This window comes from Pogona vitticeps, chromosome 1 (assembly GCF_051106095.1).
Source record: "Pogona vitticeps strain Pit_001003342236 chromosome 1, PviZW2.1, whole genome shotgun sequence".
In the NCBI taxonomy this organism is placed as follows: domain Eukaryota; kingdom Metazoa; phylum Chordata; class Lepidosauria; order Squamata; family Agamidae; genus Pogona; species Pogona vitticeps.
Genome location: NC_135783.1, coordinates 329,647,192 through 329,668,688, shown reverse-complemented (window position 1 = coordinate 329,668,688; position 21,497 = coordinate 329,647,192). Strand labels below are relative to the sequence as shown.

Sequence of the window (21,497 nt, the reverse complement as noted above, 5' to 3'; positions counted from 1 at the left end):
ATCTATAAAGCTGGCCTATGAAGCAGTATAAATACCATGATTTTAACTTTCTTAATAATTTGATTTTTAAAACGAATTTTGAAATCATTAAAATGCAATTTAATTTGCATAGTCTTTTCTGGGCCTTAATATAGCAGCAACAGCCTCTACTGATTTGTGCATGATGTCACTCTTCATGCTTTTTTCTAAGTCATGCTTATCACATTTATTGCTCCTTCTCTTTCAGTGTATCAGTGGATTTCTTTTTTTATAATGATCCATTCTCTGCCAAAGTTTATGTTTGAATTCTTAAATCATGACTCTGAGCCCAAGCTACAGAATCTTTGTAGTTTCCTTTGGAGGCCAAAAAGTTAGTCACCGTAGTCAGTGACTGCTTGGTTGTGAATGTGACTCTCTCTTTGTGTATATGTGTGATCAAACATGGAGTTTCCTCTGCTTGCGCACTCGGCTGGAGCTGGAGAGGCTATAATTATAATGTTCCTGTGTTTGTACTGGAAGTGAAACAGCTGAACTTAATCTGAAGCAACTGGTCTTAAGCTCTCAGTTTTTTTGTGCTTATTACAAGCAGCAGGAATGACATGGCTTGTGATATTTACAATCCTCCAAACCTAGGCATGCTTGCTTCCAATGATTTAGTGAGTGTGCTTCCTAAAGAAATACCGTGTTTTCCCAAAAATAAGACAGGGTCTTATATTAATTTTTGCTCCAAAAATGCAGTAGGGATTATTTTCGGGAGATGTCTTATTTTTTTCATATACAACATTTATTTAAATACAGTCATGTCATCTTCTTCTGGTTGATGCACAATGGTGGAGGTCAGGGTTTCACTTAACTAGGGCTTATTTTTGGGGTAGGGCTTATATTATGAGCATCCTGAAAAATCATATTAGGACTTATTCTCAGGTCTTATTTTGGGGAAACAGGGTATATAAAAGTTTGGTATCTGAACACATATAATGTATAGATGTACCTTTAGTTGTTTTAGTGTACAGAAGATGGAACAAAAAACAGTACACAGAGCTTCTTAGAAGTACCATTCCTAGTGACTAAAATTTCATTCTTTTCTTAGTCCCTGAAGTTTCTTCATGCATAAGCCTTGATATGTGTTTATGTGATACTGTCTTCTTTTGAAGGTGTGGGTTTCATAGAAGATCAAATTGTAGGCTGGGGGAAATCTGTCAAAGTTTGTAATGCTCTCTGTGCCTTTAACAGCTAACACTTTTTCTCCCAACATTTGAATTTATTTTCCCAGGAGCCTCAGTCTAAATGGGTCCAGTTATGCCTCCCAGTAAAAAGCCAGAGGGCTCAGGAATTAGTGTTTCGAGTGGATTGAGCCAGTGTTACCGGGATAGTGACTTATCAAAGACGCTTCATGATGAGGAGGACTTAGACTTTTCTTTACCTACTTTCCGATTGGAAAAAGGTCCCATGGAGGATGAAGAACTAACCAATTTGAACTGGTTACATGAAAGTAAGAACTTGCTGAAAAGTTTTGGGGATTCGGTCTTAAGAAGTGTTAGTCCAGTGCAGGATGTTGATGACGACACCCCACCATCTCCTGCTCATGCTGACATGCCCTATGATGCTAAGCAGAACCCCAACTGCAAACCACCCTATTCCTTTAGCTGCCTCATATTTATGGCCATTGAAGACTCTCCAACCAAACGGCTGCCTGTAAAGGATATATACAACTGGATTTTGGAACACTTTCCTTATTTTGCAAATGCCCCGACGGGATGGAAAAACTCTGTGAGGCATAATCTGTCGTTGAATAAATGTTTTAAGAAGGTGGATAAAGACAGAAGTCAGGTGAGGCTGGAATAAAGTTACTTTCACTGTCTGTATAATACACTGAATCTTCTAATCTTTACTCTGCTTTTTTTCCTTTTGGTTTCAAATGGAACAAGCAGTCCAGTGTCTAGGCTTCCCTCTCCCCCAGTTTTAACTTCATTGCATTAAAAGTGCCAGTATTTTGCTCTCAGATGGTTCATTTTTGATGTCATTGAAATCTTTGTCTAGACAGCTGCAAGACAGTGCTCTTCTTGTAAACGAGTGGGGTTGTGCATTTTTAAATTCCAATGTATATCTCTGTGAATAGTATTTTGTGGTTATTAATTTCACTCTGTGAAATACAATTTTGTGGTTATTATCAGTAGTTATTGTGCTCTGCTGATGGTTACCAGAGATATTAGAAGGATGTAACGAAATGGAACTGGTTTTACTCTGTACGCTGCCTAAATACTTCTGTAAACTTTTTGTTTTCTTGGACAAGAAGTTGATTGTATAGAATATTGGAGAAACTGGGGAATATTTATAGACCCTTATTTATAGCATTATTGATAGCATTACTCACCTGGTAAGTCTGTGTCTTCAGTCTTGTGTTTTATGCTATTTATTATGTGAGGTTATCCTCATTGGAAAGAAACAGCAAACATTTCCTCCTTTCTTGTAAAATACAGTGGTGCCTCGCTTAACGAGGATAATCCATTCCAGCGAAATCACTGTAAAACGAAATCCTCGTTAAGCGAAATTAAAAAGCCCATTGAAACGCATTGAAAACCCTTCAGTGCATTCCAATGGGCTGAAAACTCACCGTCCAGCGAAGATCCTCCATAGGGGCGCCCATTTTCGCTGCCTGTAAAGCAAGGAGTCCATCCTAGAAAACGGCGGGGGGCCATTTTGTTCACCCGGTGGCCATTTTGAAACCTGACGATCATCTGTTTTAGATCATCGTAATGCGAAAATCGGTTCCCGAGGCAGGGAACCGATCATCATGAAGCGGATTTTTTCCATTTAAACCATCGTTTTGCAATCACTTTTGTGATCGTAAAAACCTAATCATCAAGCGATTTCCTCGTTAAGCGAGGCAATTGTTAAGTGAGGCACGACTGTAATGGGTTTTTCCTGGCTTTATTTATGAGAATTCTTTCATTGGTGAGAACTGTGTTTGTCCAAATTGTTATGTTACAATGATTGCTATATTCACACATGGATTATATAAGAATTTAAAGCATTGTATGACTTGTTTGTAGCTTTCTGAGCAATCATTCAGCTCTTCTTTGTTTGCTCTCTGTGCGTGTTTTGCTTCTCAAAGAGACTGGTCACTAGTTCTGTGCAGAGACATTTTGCTCAAATTACAGATATCTTGCATAGTGTTCTTTTCTCATTCTTGCACTGAAGGTGGAAAACAACAAGGAACTTGGTATCTCACTATATCAGGGAGAATGAGGAATGTCTGCTTTTTGGGGATTTGTTGGTCTCATTTGCCCCACATAGGTTAATTTCATGACACAAGTATACATATCAGATACCTCTAATATTTGTGCAGTATGCCTAGTCACATTGCTATTAAAATACAGAAATATATTGTTTTTTTTTTCATGAGATCACACTGTGCTGTGTCCTTAAACTGTCAGAACATACAGCTAGGCTTTGTTATCAGTATCCTCTTCCTTGGCTTTTCCTTTGTAGTAACTTTTGGAGTGGGATGCAGAAATCTTGAATTGGAGAATGATTATGCTTGGTTGTGTTCCTTCCTTGAGTTGGCAGAGGTGCTTGCGTTGGAATGAGTTGAAAGTCTAGGATATGCAAAAGGGGAAATATTTTGTATGCCTCTTGAAATGAAATTAAATGTATACCCTCACGTGGCTTCCATGTGCAGGTCTTCTACTAGGATGTGTCTTGGAATACAAATCCCCTTAGCTTTATGCTAGGAATGTCTCTGTACCGGGACAGACTGTTAGTCCATATAGCTCAGTAATGTCTATTTTGACAACAACATTCTAGAGTCTTACTCATCATCATCTTCTATCTAATCCTTTGGATCCAAAGTGGGACCTTATGCATGTGAGCAAAGCATTGGCTCTCTTACGGAGCTGTAGTCCCATCTGATAACTTCAACAGTTGAACCATATCAAATGATTTCCGACTTTTCCTTGGACCATTATTGTGACCTGGAATCCGCTTGTGGCTCATTTTGAGACTGATAAAGTTATAAGATTGGAAAACTGACATCTCTGTTGCATGGATGTTTTGTTGGGTAGAGTGCATGCATAATTGTAGTAACATTTGCATCTGTGTTGAAAATACGTCCAAATCCCTGGAAAGATAATACATGCTTGATATCACTGCAGTTGATATATAATTTCTATCATCCCTGATGAATTATAAAAATATGTTTTGGGTAAATACACTAGATGACAGGTTAAAGATGTGAAAGAATGAACTAGATTCTAAGATAGGCAAGAATGCTTGCAAAGCAATGAACAGCACTATTTTTTTAAACAAACAAACTGTGAAATACAAATCCTACCCTTCCTGTTTCTCCAAAAAGCTAGAAATTGGTCTGGGAGGCATTTGATATCAAGTTGCTAAAAAGAGAGAAGCAGATTATGTAAACGGATTCTACAGACCTGAAAGAAGTGTTGAAGTTGCATCTCTTCTACTTCTATTTCTTATATATTAGTGCCAGGGAAAAAGAGTTCTGGTTGAAGAATGCAGCTATTCCATCCATATCAGTACTGTATACTGTTTTGTTTATTTTTATTTGTATTTTCATTGTGTCAGTTTTAGAGATGCTCTTAGTTTGTACAAAATGCTTTAAACTCAAGGTGGAAAGGTTTGTGTGCATGTGTAAATAAACAGTGTCAGTAAGAGCTTTGTAACCTTCAAAAACAGCTGGATTGCTCAGTGCTTTAGGTACCTGAAGTTCGATTCTGCACCCTGCATCCTTGACAAGGGCTGGGCTCGATCCGTAGGGTCCCTTCCAGCAATGTAGTTCTAAGATTATTTATAAATACAAGGCCCAAAAGTCACTCAATGGCTTGGACAGAAATAGTGCTTTTCTTGCTGAGGAACAAATGAGAGAAGTTGTAGTAATTTGCAGTAGCTGAACAATCTTACTCTTGTCCTTTTAGTATGCTTGGACATCTCTCCATCTGTTTACAATGTTCTTCAAAGAGTGGTTGACAAGCAGAGCAGCATACATTACTTTAAGCATCATGATTATTCAATCAAGATTTAGACTGCCAAGCTAATTTCAAGTTTGCATGATTTTTGCTTTCTGACATTTCTGTTAAAGAGTGTTTAACAAATTTTTGCTACAGCAGATTGATTAAAGACTGAGTTGGGCCCTTAGAAGGGAATGTTGTCTTATTGCTTACTAGAATGTTTTGCTGTTTTAGAAAAAAGTACATGCTGGTTGCTTATTTAGTAAGTTTATTTTGTATCAGGTTTCAGAAGGGTATTGATTTTTAGTGGTCTAAATAAAGGTATCATCTCCTCTGCTTTTGGATTAGAAGTCAGATAAACATATACAAAATGTGCAGTCCTTCCTTCTAGGGCATGAAAGAGCAGAGGTGGGAAAAGAGAACTTTTTAAAATTTGGACCACAGCTCTTAAAATTATGGGAGCTCCAGGTTAGACAAGGAATTTTTCCAATTTCTGTAAAAGAATCTTCCGTCCACTTACTGTGAACTTACCTCCTCTGATTCTTTGTTTGCTGAGCAGTATAAAACTGCATCAGAATTTGGAATGTTGTCCTGTATGCACTCAGAAAATGATACAGTATTGCAGAAAGGTGGTTCTCCATCTTTCCCATCTTGGATAGAGCCAGTTGCTGTGTCAAAGAACCTGGGTCCCACCATGACAGAAACAGTGAACCTATTTCTTTCATAAAGGGCAATGATATGTTTACAAACATTCTGCTGTTATATTCATTGCTTATTGTAAGCTTTTTTGGGGGGATCAAAAATTGCAGCGGCATTTTTGGTCATTTATATGAAAACCCCATGCTGCATCCAGTCTGTTACTGTATCTCATCAGTAAGTAGTATACAGTGTGATCCAGTCGTTGGGAACTTACTTTTTCAGGACTGGAAAAGATTTAATGAAGTACAGTCAGAACGACTAATAGGCTAAAACAGCTTCTCTGTGAGGAAGGACAGCAGCACATGACACCCTTAGCCTGTCCCCTTATGCAAAATGTCTCAAAGGGACAATAGGTGGGACGAAGTTGTGTGTAAAACTTAAGATCTTTAAATGTCTGGAGCATTCATTCATGTCTGAGGTTTTTCTTTCCTTATGATTCATTTGTTTTGGCTTTACTGTTGCTCCAGCGCTTCAAAAATAACCTCTTTCAACTTGACACCTGTGGCAGCCTTACACATATATTTTTGTATTCTGTTATATAGCTGCAACTCTTAGGTCAATGTTGTGCACTTGAGTTAATCTCCCATTCCAGAGTGGGGAAAAGTGGAGTACATAACCAATTATCAGTGTAAAGCAACTCTTCTTTTAGGACAGATCCTTGTTTATTAGTTGTTGTTGTTGTGTCTGTGTATTTTTAAACTATATGCAGGCATTCTCGTTTCCTATATGTGTCCTTGCTTTAGGAGGACAACAAACATTTGGAACATTGCAAGTATAGTGACTGTTACCAAGTGAATGCTCGGAATTGGCTTGTATCCTAATGTTTTGGTTCCCTGAACAGAATAGGGCTTCACCCTAAAAATCTTAAACCTGTGAAATGTTAACAGGTTTGCTGGTAGGGGAGATATAGTTGGCAGTGCCATGTCCAGAGATGAGAAACAGTTGTGGGGTTTCTGGTTTTCCTAGTGAACATACCCATGCTGGACATGGTGTTCTGGGAGTTGTAGTCCAAAATCCAAATGTTTTCAATCTCTACTGGAGTCATCTTATGTATAGTGTTGTTAGCAAGAGATTGTATGTGAAGAGGACAGCTAAGTGAGACTTGAGACATTGATGAAACAGCTGGGAGATAGGAATTTCATCATTGTCTTACTGGAATAGAAATATGGGTGAAATTAGATGTCAGATGTATCCAGATGAACTGCACAATATTAGTTAAAACCAGAATGGGAAGAGAAGTGCCCTAGCCCCATACCTAGTCCCTGCATTGTCACTCTGTTCATATAGAAAATGGCACTTAAAGAATGAGAGCCTTTTCTTCCTCCACATGATTGGGAGGACTCCGGGTCACATGGAGAGATTCTCCATGCAATGAGGAGATCTCCTAATCAGACAGCCACTCCATGCGTGGAGAATGACTCTGAAGGGCGTAGGACTAGTGCACTCTCTTCCTTGCATGTTAATTTTAAATGCATTAGAGCAGGGGAGGGGTTGGGAGGAGCATCTCTTATCTAAGACGTTTCCTGGAGTTGGAATGATCCTTTATTCGTCCCTCCAGGATAGAGGTCCATTGGGATAGAGTACCCTTTCCCACTTGCAGTTGTTTGAGGAAGGCCTGGGGCAAAAGAATCCTCCTTTATTCCCCTGGAACAGCTTTGAATCAGACCTCAGAATGGAGCATAGATTCCTGAATGTGCTTTGCAACTTCATAGCTAGTGGTCTCTCACCAGCAAAGGGTATTTGGTATCACTGTGCCATGTGGAAAGCATTTTTGTGGTACAACAGAACTAGCTATATGGCCCGAAATGCCTTCAGCATCATGTTCTGCATCTTGCTGAGCCTGACGTTTGTAATTTTTAATACTTGCTAAATAAATAAAAGGGGCATATTCAGCAAATGACATATTTTTTAAAATCTTTGAGAGGCTCCAGTGGATGCAAAATATCATTTTAAAATTCTATCAGCTTTGAGAATTGGGGGCATTTGTTAATTGATGTCAAACCTTCCTGGTCCCCTGCCCCTCAACTTTCCTTTCTTGTGGCAGTTCTTTGCAACATTTATAATAATATGAAAAGGAATGTATTACTGCTTAAGTTGATGGAGGAAGAGGTTTGTTTTTGTTTTTGCCTAGCAGAGTCAGTCTTCTGTAAAATCTTCCATTGGGTATCAAGAGCTGGCATTTAAATAATGATCTTAAAACTGCAGAGCTGGAAGAGATCCTATAGATCATGTAGTCCAGCCCCTGTCAAGGAGGCACAGTGGGGAATTAAACTTCCAACCTTTGGTTCTGCAGCCAGATGCCTAGACCACTGAGCTATCCAACAGTTTAGAAGAATATTTTCCAACAGGCAGTCCTATGGCTCCAGTGGTCGTCTTATTGTTTCCATGATGGCAAGAGTTGTGATCTTGTACATCTGGAGGGCACAATGTTGGAAGGAAGTTGAGTGACAGGATATGAAAGGAGGGGCCTCAGGCTTTTCCATTTAATCCTCCCACTTCTGGTACATAAAAAAATGTAAATAATGTCATTTAGACATGGAATGTTTCTGAGCATACGAAAATGGGCATCACAGGTGCCATGGGAATCCAGTCCCCCCCCCCCAGTTGGCCTGTCCACTCATGGGTCTCTGCATGGCATGCAAGGTCATCATGCTCTTCCATGCCTCCTTATGCAGCATACCAGTCAACACCTGAGTGAGGAGACTCCCCATCCTACCTCCTTGCCGGCGTTGTTGTCTGTGCAGGGAGGTGGGGAAGAGCCGGCCAAGCTGCTTCTGTGATTGGCATGACTATGAGGATGGTGGCTGCACATGCCGCGCAGTAACCCATGAGTGGACCAGCTGGTTTGTGGGGGAGGGACTAGATTTCAGCAGCACCTGTGGTGCCGATATTTATATTTATATCCCCAGGGATATAAATATTCCATGTCTAAAATCATTATTACTATGTCTTTCCACAACTAGCTAGTGCTCGAGGTGTCTTTGAATGATCACAAAACATGATAGCAACAGGTAAAACAAATCAATTACAGATCACTCAAATCAAACAAACATAACTATCAGAACATTAAAATGAGCTAAGACTCCACAAACAATTAGAATCATCATAGTAAATTAAACATATTCTTTGATATTTGTCAAAAGACTTAACAGAGTGGCTTTCATAGATCATTAGACCCCTGCCTCAGGCTTACCATCTGAATAGTCATGATACTTCAAGAAAAAGGGAAATGAAGGGTTAGGGGCCTGGAATTAAAATGAGAAACCATGCTGGATTGCACCAGAGGCTTACCTAATTCCCACAGTAACTGATCAAATGCTTATGGGGAGCCTGCAAGCCACAGCTATATTAACAGTGGAGCTGGTCTTGTAAAATGTCTGCTGCTAAATGACAGAGTTTACAGGACAGCCAAAGATAACTACTGTAGTAACTTCTCACAAGAGGTGAGTTAGCCATGTTTTTCTTCTTTCCTTTGCGGTTTGGCCTAAGGCAGTGGTTTCCAACCTTGAGTTCCCAGAAATTTTTACCACTAGCTGCGCCGGCCAGGATTTCTGGGAGTTGCAGTCCAAGAATATCTGGTGACTCAAGTTGGAAACCTCTGGCCTAAGGGATTGTGTGTGTGTTTTTTAATTTTTTTAAGTTGTTTTAATTCAGTGGTTTTAGAATAACAGCATTTCCACAGAGTAGTGGATTTTCACTAAGTGTATTAAATAAAAACCTTTTTTTTCAGTTGAGTTTTAATTTTACCCAGGCTTCATGCTCTGGAGAGGATACTCATACAGAGCACGTTACCATAGTCTCTCGAGACTGAAGGATGCCTAACTAACTAATAGCTAGAATCCTATTGGTGCTTGTGGAGGGATTCCGTAACTTGCTGTATTTAATCAGTGCAGTGCTGGGGAATATCTTGAGCGTGTCTGGTCATTCACTCAACTGGCATTTGGTTGATTAACCATAGCTAGTCATGTAAATGTTGTGCAAATACTGATATAACTCTGGCCAATGTAACTTACAGTGTTTTTAGCTATTATTTAAAAAACTGCTTTAAGTGGCTTGAGCTTTATTGGGAGAAAGATGAAATGAATAAATAAAATATGCACCATATAATGGTATATATTATGCATATACTGTAGTGCCTCTTGGTTAACCCTGTATGGGGTGAGGAGAGTTGTTATATTTTCCAAGCAAAACGCTGGACTTCATGGGAGGTTTTGCAGCTTTCGAAAATAAGCTACTTTCTCCTGATTTTTACTAGCTTGGAGGTCTTGCTAGCCTCCAGAAGGAGGAAAAGAGACGCATTTCTCTGCTGTGCAAGAAGGAGAGAGAACCACCTCCTCTCACAAACTGATATGTTTGTTGAACAGAAGGGATGGTATATTCTCCCAAGGGAGTACCGTATTTTTTGCTCCATAAGACGCACCTTTCCATGAGATACACCAATTTTTTAGGAGAAGAAAACAGGAAAATATAATCTGTTTTCTTCGCTCCATAAGACACACAGACTTTCCACCCCCCTGTTTTGTGGGGAAAAAGTACGTCTTATGGTGTGAAAAATATGATAAGTAGATGGGGAATGAGTGGTGAAATGTCTCCCCATGAAGCATTGACTGTGGTTAAGATTGGAGTGAATACCCTGCAAGTGTTCAGAATCCTAACATGGATGGGTATCCTCACAGAGCTTTTACATATATTTCTCATTACTCCTGTTTGATTAATCACCTAATAATTGCACAAGTAAAAAATTGCAGTCTGGAGAACCTGAAGCAGAGCAGTAGTTTAATGATGGCAGCCCATCAGAAGAAGGTAGTGTATCTCTTTCCCCACTTCCTGGATTATACTTTCTGTTGAGCATGAATTCTGCCCCTCTATTTATTTGAAGTGTGGTTTCGTTGCTATCTGTTGCATTGCCATAGATTAGCATTTAATATGCCAGCTGAATGAGATTTACAGTTTCATTATCCAGTTTAATATATCCAAGATCAAAGAAGAACTGCTACTGGACTGTGCTAGCGGACAATTCAATATCCCTGCATGCAAATTGATTCTTAGAGTGTGGATTCTTCTGTGGCCAAAATTGCACTATACATGCATATAGTGAGGGAATCAACAGACTTTGGGGAATACAAAGATTTGCACAAATAAAAAAACATACACTCTTAACCTCTCCTTCTGTCCGAATGAGAGCTGAGCATGCTCACTTGCCACATAATCCTGGCTGACTGTTGGAGGAAGGCAAAGATAACAGGAAAAATGGAACAGCATACCTTGAAATAAAATGTGCTTGGCTGAAACACAAAAAGAGGAGCAGTCTACACTGCAACACACACTGCATATCTGCATTATCTGAGCATGTATCTCTTTCTCTGTTGCTGTCTCTCTCCTTTTACTCCCCTTTAAAAGCTTGAAAGTAAATATAGTCAAAACTTTGTATTTTCTTAGATGCATAAGAATGTTTTTGCCACTTCAGATCTTAGATTTGATGACAGTGGGGGATGAATGCCTGAAATGCTAACAAAGGCAGAAACTGACTGAGTGATAGAGAGGAGAACTGGAGACAGCTTTTTGTCTGTGCTCAGTCAAGAACATTAAGGTCAGTCACCAGACTCCCAGATCCTGCTGGGCTGATGAGGAAGAGGGCAGGTTGTTACTTTATAAGCTGAGCTTGTTCCATATGCCTGGTTTTTGTGCTAGTTCATTACACTTTACAGTAGGGACATTTGTGCCTCCTAATCAAATGAATGAATTGAGTATTTAACTGATGCCTATATCTGTGCTCTGGGTGAGACCATCACAATATTATGTTCTGCATGTAATTCCATCCACGACTGATATTGATTGAGTGAGGCCTTCTTGGTAGTAGCTCTGCCCTCTAGAAATCAGAGGAAAACACTGTGGTCTCACACGAGGCCACCAAAATGTGCATGATGTGTTAGCATCATTGGCCAGTATCTCATTGAAACATCCGTGTGCACAATGGTAATTAAAGCTTAAAGCATTTAGTGGTGCGCCAGTTATATATAGAATATTCAGCCAAACATTGTGAAGATCCATGAGTACCATGTCACACAGAATAATTCAACAAGTTGCTGCCCTTCATATTTTCCTATGCCTTTTCCTTTTCCAGAAGGAAGCTGGATTTCTGTGGGTTTGTTATATCATGTTAAATAAAGCACCACCCAGATCTGTGCAGTGTCTGGCAACTTGCAGATATTGTTTTGTACAGATACTGCACATATACTGACTGGTGAAGTGCATATTACAAATTTTGATGCTTAGACATGTTCACATTTTGGGTGGATTTTAGGCTGAAACTCGCAAGTAATATAGGAGAAGGTGTAACGAACTGACTTTTATGCTGTTTGGACATAACTGCTGTGGTTTTCTTTTGGTTCAGCTGTTTCCTAACTTTCTCAGTTTATGTTTCATTCTTAAAAATGGCACACCTGTTTCTGTTTGTAAGGCACAGTGAAATGAAACTTTCATTTAATTTTCCTTATACCCTGTTTTGCATTCTGATTTCAGATGCATTTCAAATGCCCAAATAGTTTGAAACACCTGTAAAGACCCCTCATAACTTCTCTTCAGAGGCCCTTCCTGCTTATCTAGTGAAGGTGAGGGAGGAGGCATTTTTGGTGGCACTTAAGGTTGTACTGGCCTCACTTAACTTTTAATTTGTTATGCCATCAATACAAATGTTTTATTCACCCAAGCTTTTTCAAAAAAAGAAAAAAGAAAAACAAGCAATCTGCAAATGTGAACTCATACAGAGGGGTCCCCCTGGTGATGGTGAGGAGGGTCCTCCTCGGGGAGAGACCACCATGTATCAGAGGTTGAAAAAGTTAACTTATGACTCCTAGAATTCTCCAGTTAACATGGCCACTAACTGTCTTATGGCTGGGCTGCTACTGCCTTCCTCAGCACAGGGGAGTCCAGCAGATGTGTGGGACTGTGATTTCCATCACTAGTGAGTTATCAGGGATAAATGGGAGTCACAGTGGAAAATGTCTGCCGAATCCTGGATTGGAGAAGGCAGGGTTTAGCAGCCTGCAAAGCTGGGGCAGTTAGTGTGTGAAAGAAACTCATCTGATGTTTTAAAACTGGCATCTTTCTTCAAGTGAGAGAAACCCTGCTCTCCATCGGGCCCCAGTGTGTGTGATGTGTTTGGGTGTGCTTTGATTTGTGCTCTGTGTAATCAGTCTGATCGCTGGATGCTTAGTTCCAACTTCTTCCAGAAAGCAAGTTAAAGTATCCTCACTATGGGTTGGTATCTTTTGAAGTATTTTAGTCATAGATCCACATCAGTATCTGTTGATCGGTTTTACTGTATGTAATTTGTTTGTTGCTGTGTTTTATTATTTGCTGTAAACCGCCCAGAATAGTGCTTTACACTAATGGGCAGTATACAAATCTAATCAATCAATAGAATACATGTAAATAAAACTTGCTTGCTGAAGTGTTTTGAGGGTAGAAGAATTGAAATACGTTCAGAAAACTCCTTGTTGGCATAGTGAGCTACGAGGCATTGAGCTAAATCTCTATGATAGCATGACATGGGATGATTTTTCCCCTTTTATTTCTGTCCTTTTTGGTAGACTTATGTATCAAATTGCTCAGTTTTCATCCTGTTTTCTAGTGCATAAAGATGAATGCCCTTGTCTGTGCCCCATTTCGTGCAATCCCTTTAGCCCACGACTCTACTGGCGTCCCTGCCATCTGGTCCTTGGCTATAGAGAGGAATTTTTCTTGTATATGTGTCTCCCTAGCAACGAGTATGCAGTTGATATGGAAAGTAAGCAGTTGCCCTAGCAACAGAGTTACTGATGTGGGAGATCCTCGCTTGCAGGGAAAAGGACTCTGCTGGTTCAATGCTTTATGTAGGTCTGCTGTAATTATGGCTGCATCCACTAGTACTTACTGTAGTTAAAGGGTTTTTTTAATGCAAATCTTTTGGTTGCAACCCTTTGTTTTGGGGAAGAGGGTATCAAGTGGAAGTATTTGCCCTTGAGGACCTTTGAGTAGCAAGAACTTGGCTCCAAGACCTTGTGGGTTGGCCTGAGTTTGTAAGAAGCAGGAACTGAGTTCATCATGAGGACATTTGTTCCCAGCCTTTGCTTTGCTGATGGGAGTTCCCTTCTGAGCCTATGAGGCAGAGGCTGCCAGCCATAAATTTATGGTGCCATTTCTCCTTGTCATCTCCTACTCACTGCTCAGTCCCAACTGCCCTTCCTTCCCATGGCTTTTTCTCTTGGCTCTGGGAACCTTTTGCTTGTTGAGTTCCCTCTTTCTGTACTGCTGCTTCGTGGTATCTTTGGGATTTAAGTTGCTGGTGTCTTAGGATGGGAAGGGGAAGAACCTGTTAAATGTTAGGGAACAGCATTTCAGTAATGGACAGGGGGAGAGGGAGAAACACTGAAGATTCTGCAGCGTTTGTTGGCTTTTAAGGGAAATTGTGTTGTCTGTATTATGAAGATATATAGTAGGATTACCTTTTCTTTTTGACAATGTATTTTTAGGGAACCTTCAGTTTTAATACATTTTTTATATCTCACCCAGAAGCAATGCTCCTTAGGTACACGTTCAAATTGTGTGGAAAAATTGGCTCTAAACTGCTATTTTAAGATAAGCAGTGGAAATCATCCAGCTTCTGGACTTGTGTGAGCCCTAGGTTGTTTCTGCAAGCCATATGTGGCTGCAGTTCATTTTTTGCATCCCACATATTTCAAATTTATTTATTTTTATTTTATTTATCCTGCCCTTTTATTGGCATGCTACTACTCTAGACAGCTTACATGTATGAAACATAAACATAAAAACACCCACCACCATCCCAACAAACCTCTCATCAAATAAAGAAAATAAAAACCCCAAATTCTCTCAGTGGCAACAGCATTCAGCATACAAAACCCTTGCCTCTTTCTATGTTTGGTCATAAAATAAATTTGGAAGTACAGTACCGTTTTGCTTGTAGGAGCATGTAACCCCAAATCTCCACTGTTTGCTGACCTCTACTTTAAGGCTACCTCTAGCTTCCTTATCTTTTGTGTTGTGTGCCATCTAGCCACTTCCATCTTATGGCAACCATGATAGGTTTTTTGAGGTGTGAGAGATGTTCAAGAGTCAATTAAGCAAGGCCCATTCCTCAATAAGTTTCCATCGCTAAGCAGTGATGTGAACCCAGGGCCCTTGTATCCCAGCCTGACATTCTGTCCACTATACAGTGGTGCCTCAACTTATGAACTTAATCTGTTCCAGAAGATGGTCATAACTCAAATTGGTTGTAAGTCGAAGCACCATTTCCCATAGGAATGCATTGGAAACCCATTAATCCGTTCCCCATTGGAACATATTGGGGCTGAAAAAAAAATCACACACAAAAAAACCCAAAACAAAACAGCAAGCCCCGTCGGAACACGCTGGAGCTAGAACAACAAAAAACCCCACAACACCACAGCAAGCCCCATCAGAATGTGCTGGGGGCAGGAAAAAAATTGCCAAAAAACCAAACAGAACAAGCTCCATCGAAACACACTGGGGCTGAAAAGAAAATCACACACACACACACACCCACACACCAAACCACAATACCACAGCGAGCCCCACCGGAACGCATTGGGGCCGGGGGGGGGGAATCGCCAAAAACAAAAAAACAAAAAACCCCAAACAAACCAGAGCAAGCCCCATCGGAATGCACTGGGGCTGAAAAAAAATCATAAAAAACACAGTACTGTACCACCACAAACCCCATTGGAATACGCTGGGGCCGAAAAGAAAAATCACACCCAAAAAAGCAAAACACCAGAGCAAGCCCTATCGGAATGCACTGGGGCTGGAAAAAAAAATCACCAAGCCCCCCCCACACACACACACACAACACAGCAAGCCCCATCAGAACATGCTCGGGCTGGAAAAAACACACACACCAAAAAACCAATTAAAAAAATCACAGCAGGGAAACATAAATACCCCCCCCCAGACAAAGCCCACCCTGCAAAACCCTGTACTCACTCAGAACAGGCATTTTAAAAAGCAGAAAGCATCACCAGGCACGGGCTCTCTCTAACCATTGGGGCGAAAGAGCTACAAAGAAGCATCTTCTTCACCAACCAATAGTTAGTAATTTAAATTCCCTGCCTTTTCCCCCACCTTTTTTCTGAATGTAACTCAAAGCCCCGGTCGCATGTCAAAGTTTTGTGGCCGGAACTGGTCGTAACTCGAATTGGTCATGAGTTGGGACATCCGTAAGTTGAGGCACCACTGTATCACATTGGTTCTAACAGTATCTCTCCTCCATATATGTTCCTGTTTTAGATATTAATGGTGGCAACTGAGTGTATAAATAAGCACCTCTGAGAGGCCATACAGAAATCTGAGAAATTGAGCTTATGTTTTAAGATGGAAAGACATCTAATCCTCATCATTGCCAACTTTTAAAGGATTGGTAGTGTGGACAGATCGTGGTTTTGTGCAAACATTTTGAAAACTTGAGCAGTTCCTTGTACAATATTATTAGAGCAAAGCTAATAGTAAAATTACTCCATGCTTGGGCTATGAGGAGAGGTCTATTATAATAATTATATGACATAAATGACATGCACAGGTTAAGATCTTTTGTAAAAATAAGACATTATTCATTGAACCCCTTTTCATGTGTTCTGCTTAAACATATTTGTGAGATGGAACAATAATTTAATGCACACAATTCAAATAAAAGCGAAAAAGGATTACTGTACATATGACAACAAAAACGATCCTGACCCAGAAGTATCGGAAAAGAGGTAGGACTTTAGAATAGTTTTCAGGTACTTTCTGCAACTTCAGCCTTTGTAGCTAAGAATCATTCAGGACTTCACTGTCTCAAACCGGGGAGAAATGAACTGCAGAGGGACCAGGTATTGCAGAGCTCACAGTGATCAAAAGCAAAATGTGTGGTGTGTTCTTTTGTGGCATCTGTGAATCATCCAGTTTGTGTATCTGTTATTGCCTGTTGCTGGCACACTCAACGGATCAGATGGCACCCTTTTAACTTTTGCAGCTGTAAAAAGATGCAGGTGCATTATGGGATAAGGCGGATGATTTCTGAAAGTACCTTGGGGAGTTAGTTGTCAAGTAAAGTGTTCACTCATGTTCACCCATGAGTAACTTTTCCGTGCTGTTTTGGGAAGGATTCTTTCAAAATTAGGTTCTTTGCTACCATGAATTAAAAAAACACCACCAGAACAAAATCAGTGGTCTGTGGTCTGACTGGGTTCCAAGACAGGTCTGTTCTTGCAAGCATTCTAATGGCAGAAGTGCGATTTGAATCCCTGGCAGTGTTTGTTCACAGCCTCGTGGCATGCTTTTCCAAGGTGCAAGGGACTGTGGACATGCTTCTTATGTTTTCTTACCCCGTATTGTGGCCCAACTATTTAATAGTCACGATAATTACTTAATGGAGCCTTCTGCACAGGCCAATCCCATGTACATGTCCTCAGAAATGAGTCCCCAAAGACTCAGTAGGGCTAGCTTGCAATCAAGTGCACATGAAGCTAAGAGCTAAATCAGCTTTCCCAGATGTATGTGTTTCTAGGCTTGCTAGGATTGGCAGGCAGTGGAAACTAGGAGAAATTTTTACAAAAGAAAGAGATTAGGTAGTCATGTAAGAACAAGTTGTTTGTTCTATCACTGCAACATAGGAAAATAGTTGCATAACCTTATTTTGGGCAATTGAGTAGGAAAGTGTGTATCTGAAGGCAAGTTTACGAGAATTTGTTGTAGTGGTATAATTTGAATAAATAAATACTTACAGGTTGATTGCCTGATTATGACAGATCTTACCTTTGCTCCAGGATGGGCAGTTCATATGCTGATCTGCTTGCCTTAAATATATATTTATATAGATGTTAAAGATTATACCCTGCATTTTAGTGGGATTATTTTCAAGGCAGTTCAAGGATTGTAATGCAGGAAAACCCTTATATGTATCTGCACGTCACATGAATGCACACATAGCACAGCAGGCCTTCTTGCTCTAGTTGATGGATGGGGCCTGAGCAACTATTTCTTTAGTTCTGTGATCACAGAGCTCCTGATAGTTGAAGCACAGCTTTCCTCCTCATAAGAAGTGGTGGTGAAGTGCCCGCCTTCAAAACTCTCCTTCTCTGTTTTACCAAGCTTCAATTGTAACATGGTTGGCTCCCCAGCCATGTCACTGAGGGACAGCCCTTCTACTGGGCTGCACAGCAAAGGGAGAGAAGACAAAGGTAAGCTCTTTAGTCTTAGATTAGGCATCCTTCAGTCTCAAGAAACTATGGTAACATGCTCTGTATGGAGGATTTGGAACGGCATCTAGTGTGGCTGAGTGAGAATCAATTCCACACTGAAGACAAATACAATTCGTCCCCTGTCCAGATCCCTGATTTTGCTGGTTTTGGGAGTGCCTCTTTGCCTCGATCTGCTGGACAAGGGTCTCTTCAAATTGAGGGAGGCTGTGATGCACCGCCTGCCTCCAGGTTGAACGCTCAGATGTCAAGGTTTCCCATCTGTTGAGGTCCATTCCTAAAGCCTTCAGATCCCCCTTGCAGATATCCTTGTATCGCAGCTGTGGTCTCACTCCATACAGGAGATATTTTGGAATCTGGCCATCAGCCTTTCCCACAATATGCCCGAGCCAACGTGGACATTGCTGTTTCAGTAATGTGTACATGCTAAAAATTCCAGCTCATTCTATTTCTACTCTATTTGGAACTTTGTCCTGCCAGGTGGAGACAACGCATATGGAATGTGTTCAGCTTCCTTTCCTGCCGTGCACAAAGGGACCAGGACTCACTGCAGTACAGGTGTGTGCTCAGGACACAGGCTCTATAGACCTGGATCTTGGTATATTTTGTCAGCTTCTTATTGAGCCATACTCTCTTTGTGAGTCTTGAGAACATGGTAGCTGCTTTGCCAATGTGTTTATCCAGCTCGACATCTAGAGAGTGTGTCAGATCGTTGAGCCAAGGTACACAAAGTCATGAACAACCTCCAATTCTTGTGTAGATATGGTAATAGAGGGAGGTGAGTCCACGCCCTGGCCCATGACTTGTGTTTTCTTCAGGCTGGTTGCTAACCCAAAGTCTTGGCAGGCCTTGCTAAAATGATTCATGAGTTGGAGATCTTCAGCAGAATGGGCAACAATGGCTGCATCATCAGTGAAGAGGAAGTCCCACATGCATTTCAATTGAACTTTCATCTCTGCTCTCAATCTAGAGAGATTAAAGAGCTTTCCATCTGATCTAGTCCGGAGATAGACACCTTATGTTGCAGTTCCAAAGGCGTGCTTCATCATGACAGCAAAGAAGATCCCAAAAAGGGTTGGCGCGAGCACACAGCCCTGCTTCATTCCACTTCGGATGTCGAAGGGATCTGATGTTGAGCTACAAAAACTACAATGCGTTCATTCCCTCATGAAAGGACTTGATGATGTTGCCCTTTAGTCTATTCCGGCAGGAAGACCCCTTTCCTGCTGACTCTTCCTCAACTGTGACATAATGGCAGTACTTCTGTCTGTCTGTCTGAACTGCTTCCATTCAGCTACCAGTATGCTCAGCTTGCTTTGTTTTCTTCTCCCTTCTTGTCCCTGACATATCTTTAATTTAGACTTTAAGCCTGAGGGCAGGGACTTTGTTACTACTTGCTTTTGTAAGCCACTCTGGGAACCCTTTTGGCTGAAAGGTAAGATGTAAATGTTTTAAACCAATCTATCTTGGCAGATAGGGAGAGTAAACTCTTAGTTGGTCTGGTCCCTGGCCAGTGACAGAGAATAGGATATGCTTTTCTTCAGCTGTGTAATCTCAGTAGGACTGTAAATTAGCGTTTCTGTGGTATATTTTTAATATGCAGTGCATATCACACATACATTGTTTCAGTACTTACTAAAATAGTCTTTTAAGGTGCATAGGTACCGTTGCTTCCTGTTGTCAAAAGTGAGTTTGGGCTTAGGGTGGCATTTGAATTGAGAGCTTCCAGTATTAAGCCAGTTGCCTATACTCCTCTTCTTTGCATACAAGCTTATTATGAATCTATTGTTGTTTGTGGTGATGAAGTAAGAGTGACAAATATTCCTGGTTAGGGCTAATCTGTGTGGTGAGCTAGTACAGTGGTCCCCAACCTTGGGCCTCCAGATGTTCTTGAACTACAACTCCCAGAAGCCTTCACCACCACCTCTGCTGGCCAAGATTTCTGGGAGTTAAAGTCCAAGAACATCTGGAGGCCCAAGGTTGGGGACCACTGAGCTAGTACATCCAAAGTTGTCTTCTACATTAACCAAACAGCTATACATCTGAGATAATTCTTCTCATAGTTGCTTTAGAGTGGCTTTAGAGATTGATGCACATCACACATTTCATTTCCATAGCTGTCAGCTGTTGGAGTTTGACTAGGACAGATCTGGGGTAGGGAGTTTGTGGCCCTCCAGATATTGTTGGGATCCAAATCCCAGCAGACCCTTGCATCATCCCCGACCCCTAGCTATGGTGGTGTTTATAGCCCAACAACATCTGGACATAGGTTTCTTAACCTTTGGACAGGTATTCTGTGGTTCAGCAGAAATCTAGCCCTGCAATTCTGTGATTTTCCCCCTGTAAATCTCAATGTTTTGTGAGGGTTTTAAACCATCTAGCTTATTGACAGTTTTCATAGAAAGTACTAGATAGTGGTAGAGTAGATGAATTAACTGGATTGACCACAAATTAATATTCCACAGTGGAAATGGGGGGGAGGCTCTAGATCACAGTACACAAGCAATATGAGAGCACTAATTGTACAAGCAATTTGGCAGTCAGAACACTTGAAGTGTTCCAATTCTTTCAAGATGTTGAATGTCCCTTTGATATACAGCTTCTCATATGAATTCATAAATTCAGATTAATTAGAAAATGCTTTAGAATGCTTCCAAATGTTACTTAGAAATCATTCTCAAGTGTGTTTATCCAGAAGCAATGCTGAACTCAGTGAGACACTCCTAGAAAGTGTGTGAAGATTGTAGACTTAATCTTCAAAAGGTCATTTAAGGTACATCAGAGAATTAAGCTTTATAGGAGTGAAGAATCATCGCTTCTTACTGTCTGTAACTTGCTGTTGTATGTGCTTTGTCAGGCAAGAAATCTGTACTTGGGCATTCAATTAAAAACAAATACAGTACAAAATGGAATATTTATCTGAGAATATTCTGCTTGAACCTGAAATGAAGATGAAACTTGAACTTCAGTAATTAAAACGAACTCAGCAGTGTTTCTCTGACTAATCTTAGCCTTCCACCCTGGCAATATATTTTTACACAGTGATACTCATATTTTCTAGTTTCACATGCTTTTTCAGCTTCTGGTGCACTAAAAATAGGCCTTTTAAAACCTGAAAAACTAAGCATATTTCTTTAAATTATGTTGTTCAAAAACTGAGTTGATCTTTTTTTCCTTCTATGGCAATTAAGATTCAGCTTGACACAATCTCGTTTCTATGGTTAGAAAGTATATGCCTTTTAATGAGGAGGCTTGGTATAAAAAGTTTACTTGGAAGAATAAGGATCTTAGTTATTCCTTAGTACAAGCACACTCTGTATGTATACAGCCCGTGAAATAGAAATTAGTGCTGTCCTTATAAATGGAATCTTTGTTATTGTATGAGATGATGCTCATACTTTATTGCATAATACTTAGCATTACTTTACTATAAGTGGTTTCTTCCCAGTTTTTCTCTTCAGTACTTTTCAATGTGTCTTGAAAGTTCACCTTTTAAAGCAAAATGCAAGTAATATATTTAATATTGTGTGCCTGTGTGTATTTGATAGCTATGAGTGTTCCTTTGCTATTTAGTAGCAGAGTTTCTTTTAAA

General features: G+C 40.4%; 1 protein-coding gene across 6 annotated transcripts in view; it reads left to right on the top strand.

Moving 5' to 3' along the window:
* The first annotated feature begins 1,266 nt into the window (after positions 1-1,266).
* Positions 1,267-21,497, top strand: part of FOXN3 (forkhead box N3) — a 194,041-nt gene continuing 173,810 nt past the window's right edge. For all 6 annotated transcript variants that reach the window (XM_078383724.1, XM_078383723.1, XM_078383722.1 and 3 more), the window contains exon 1: positions 1,267-1,809. In XM_078383724.1, coding sequence (XP_078239850.1) covers positions 1,267-1,809 — 543 coding nt within the window. The remainder of the gene's footprint in view (positions 1,810-21,497) is intronic.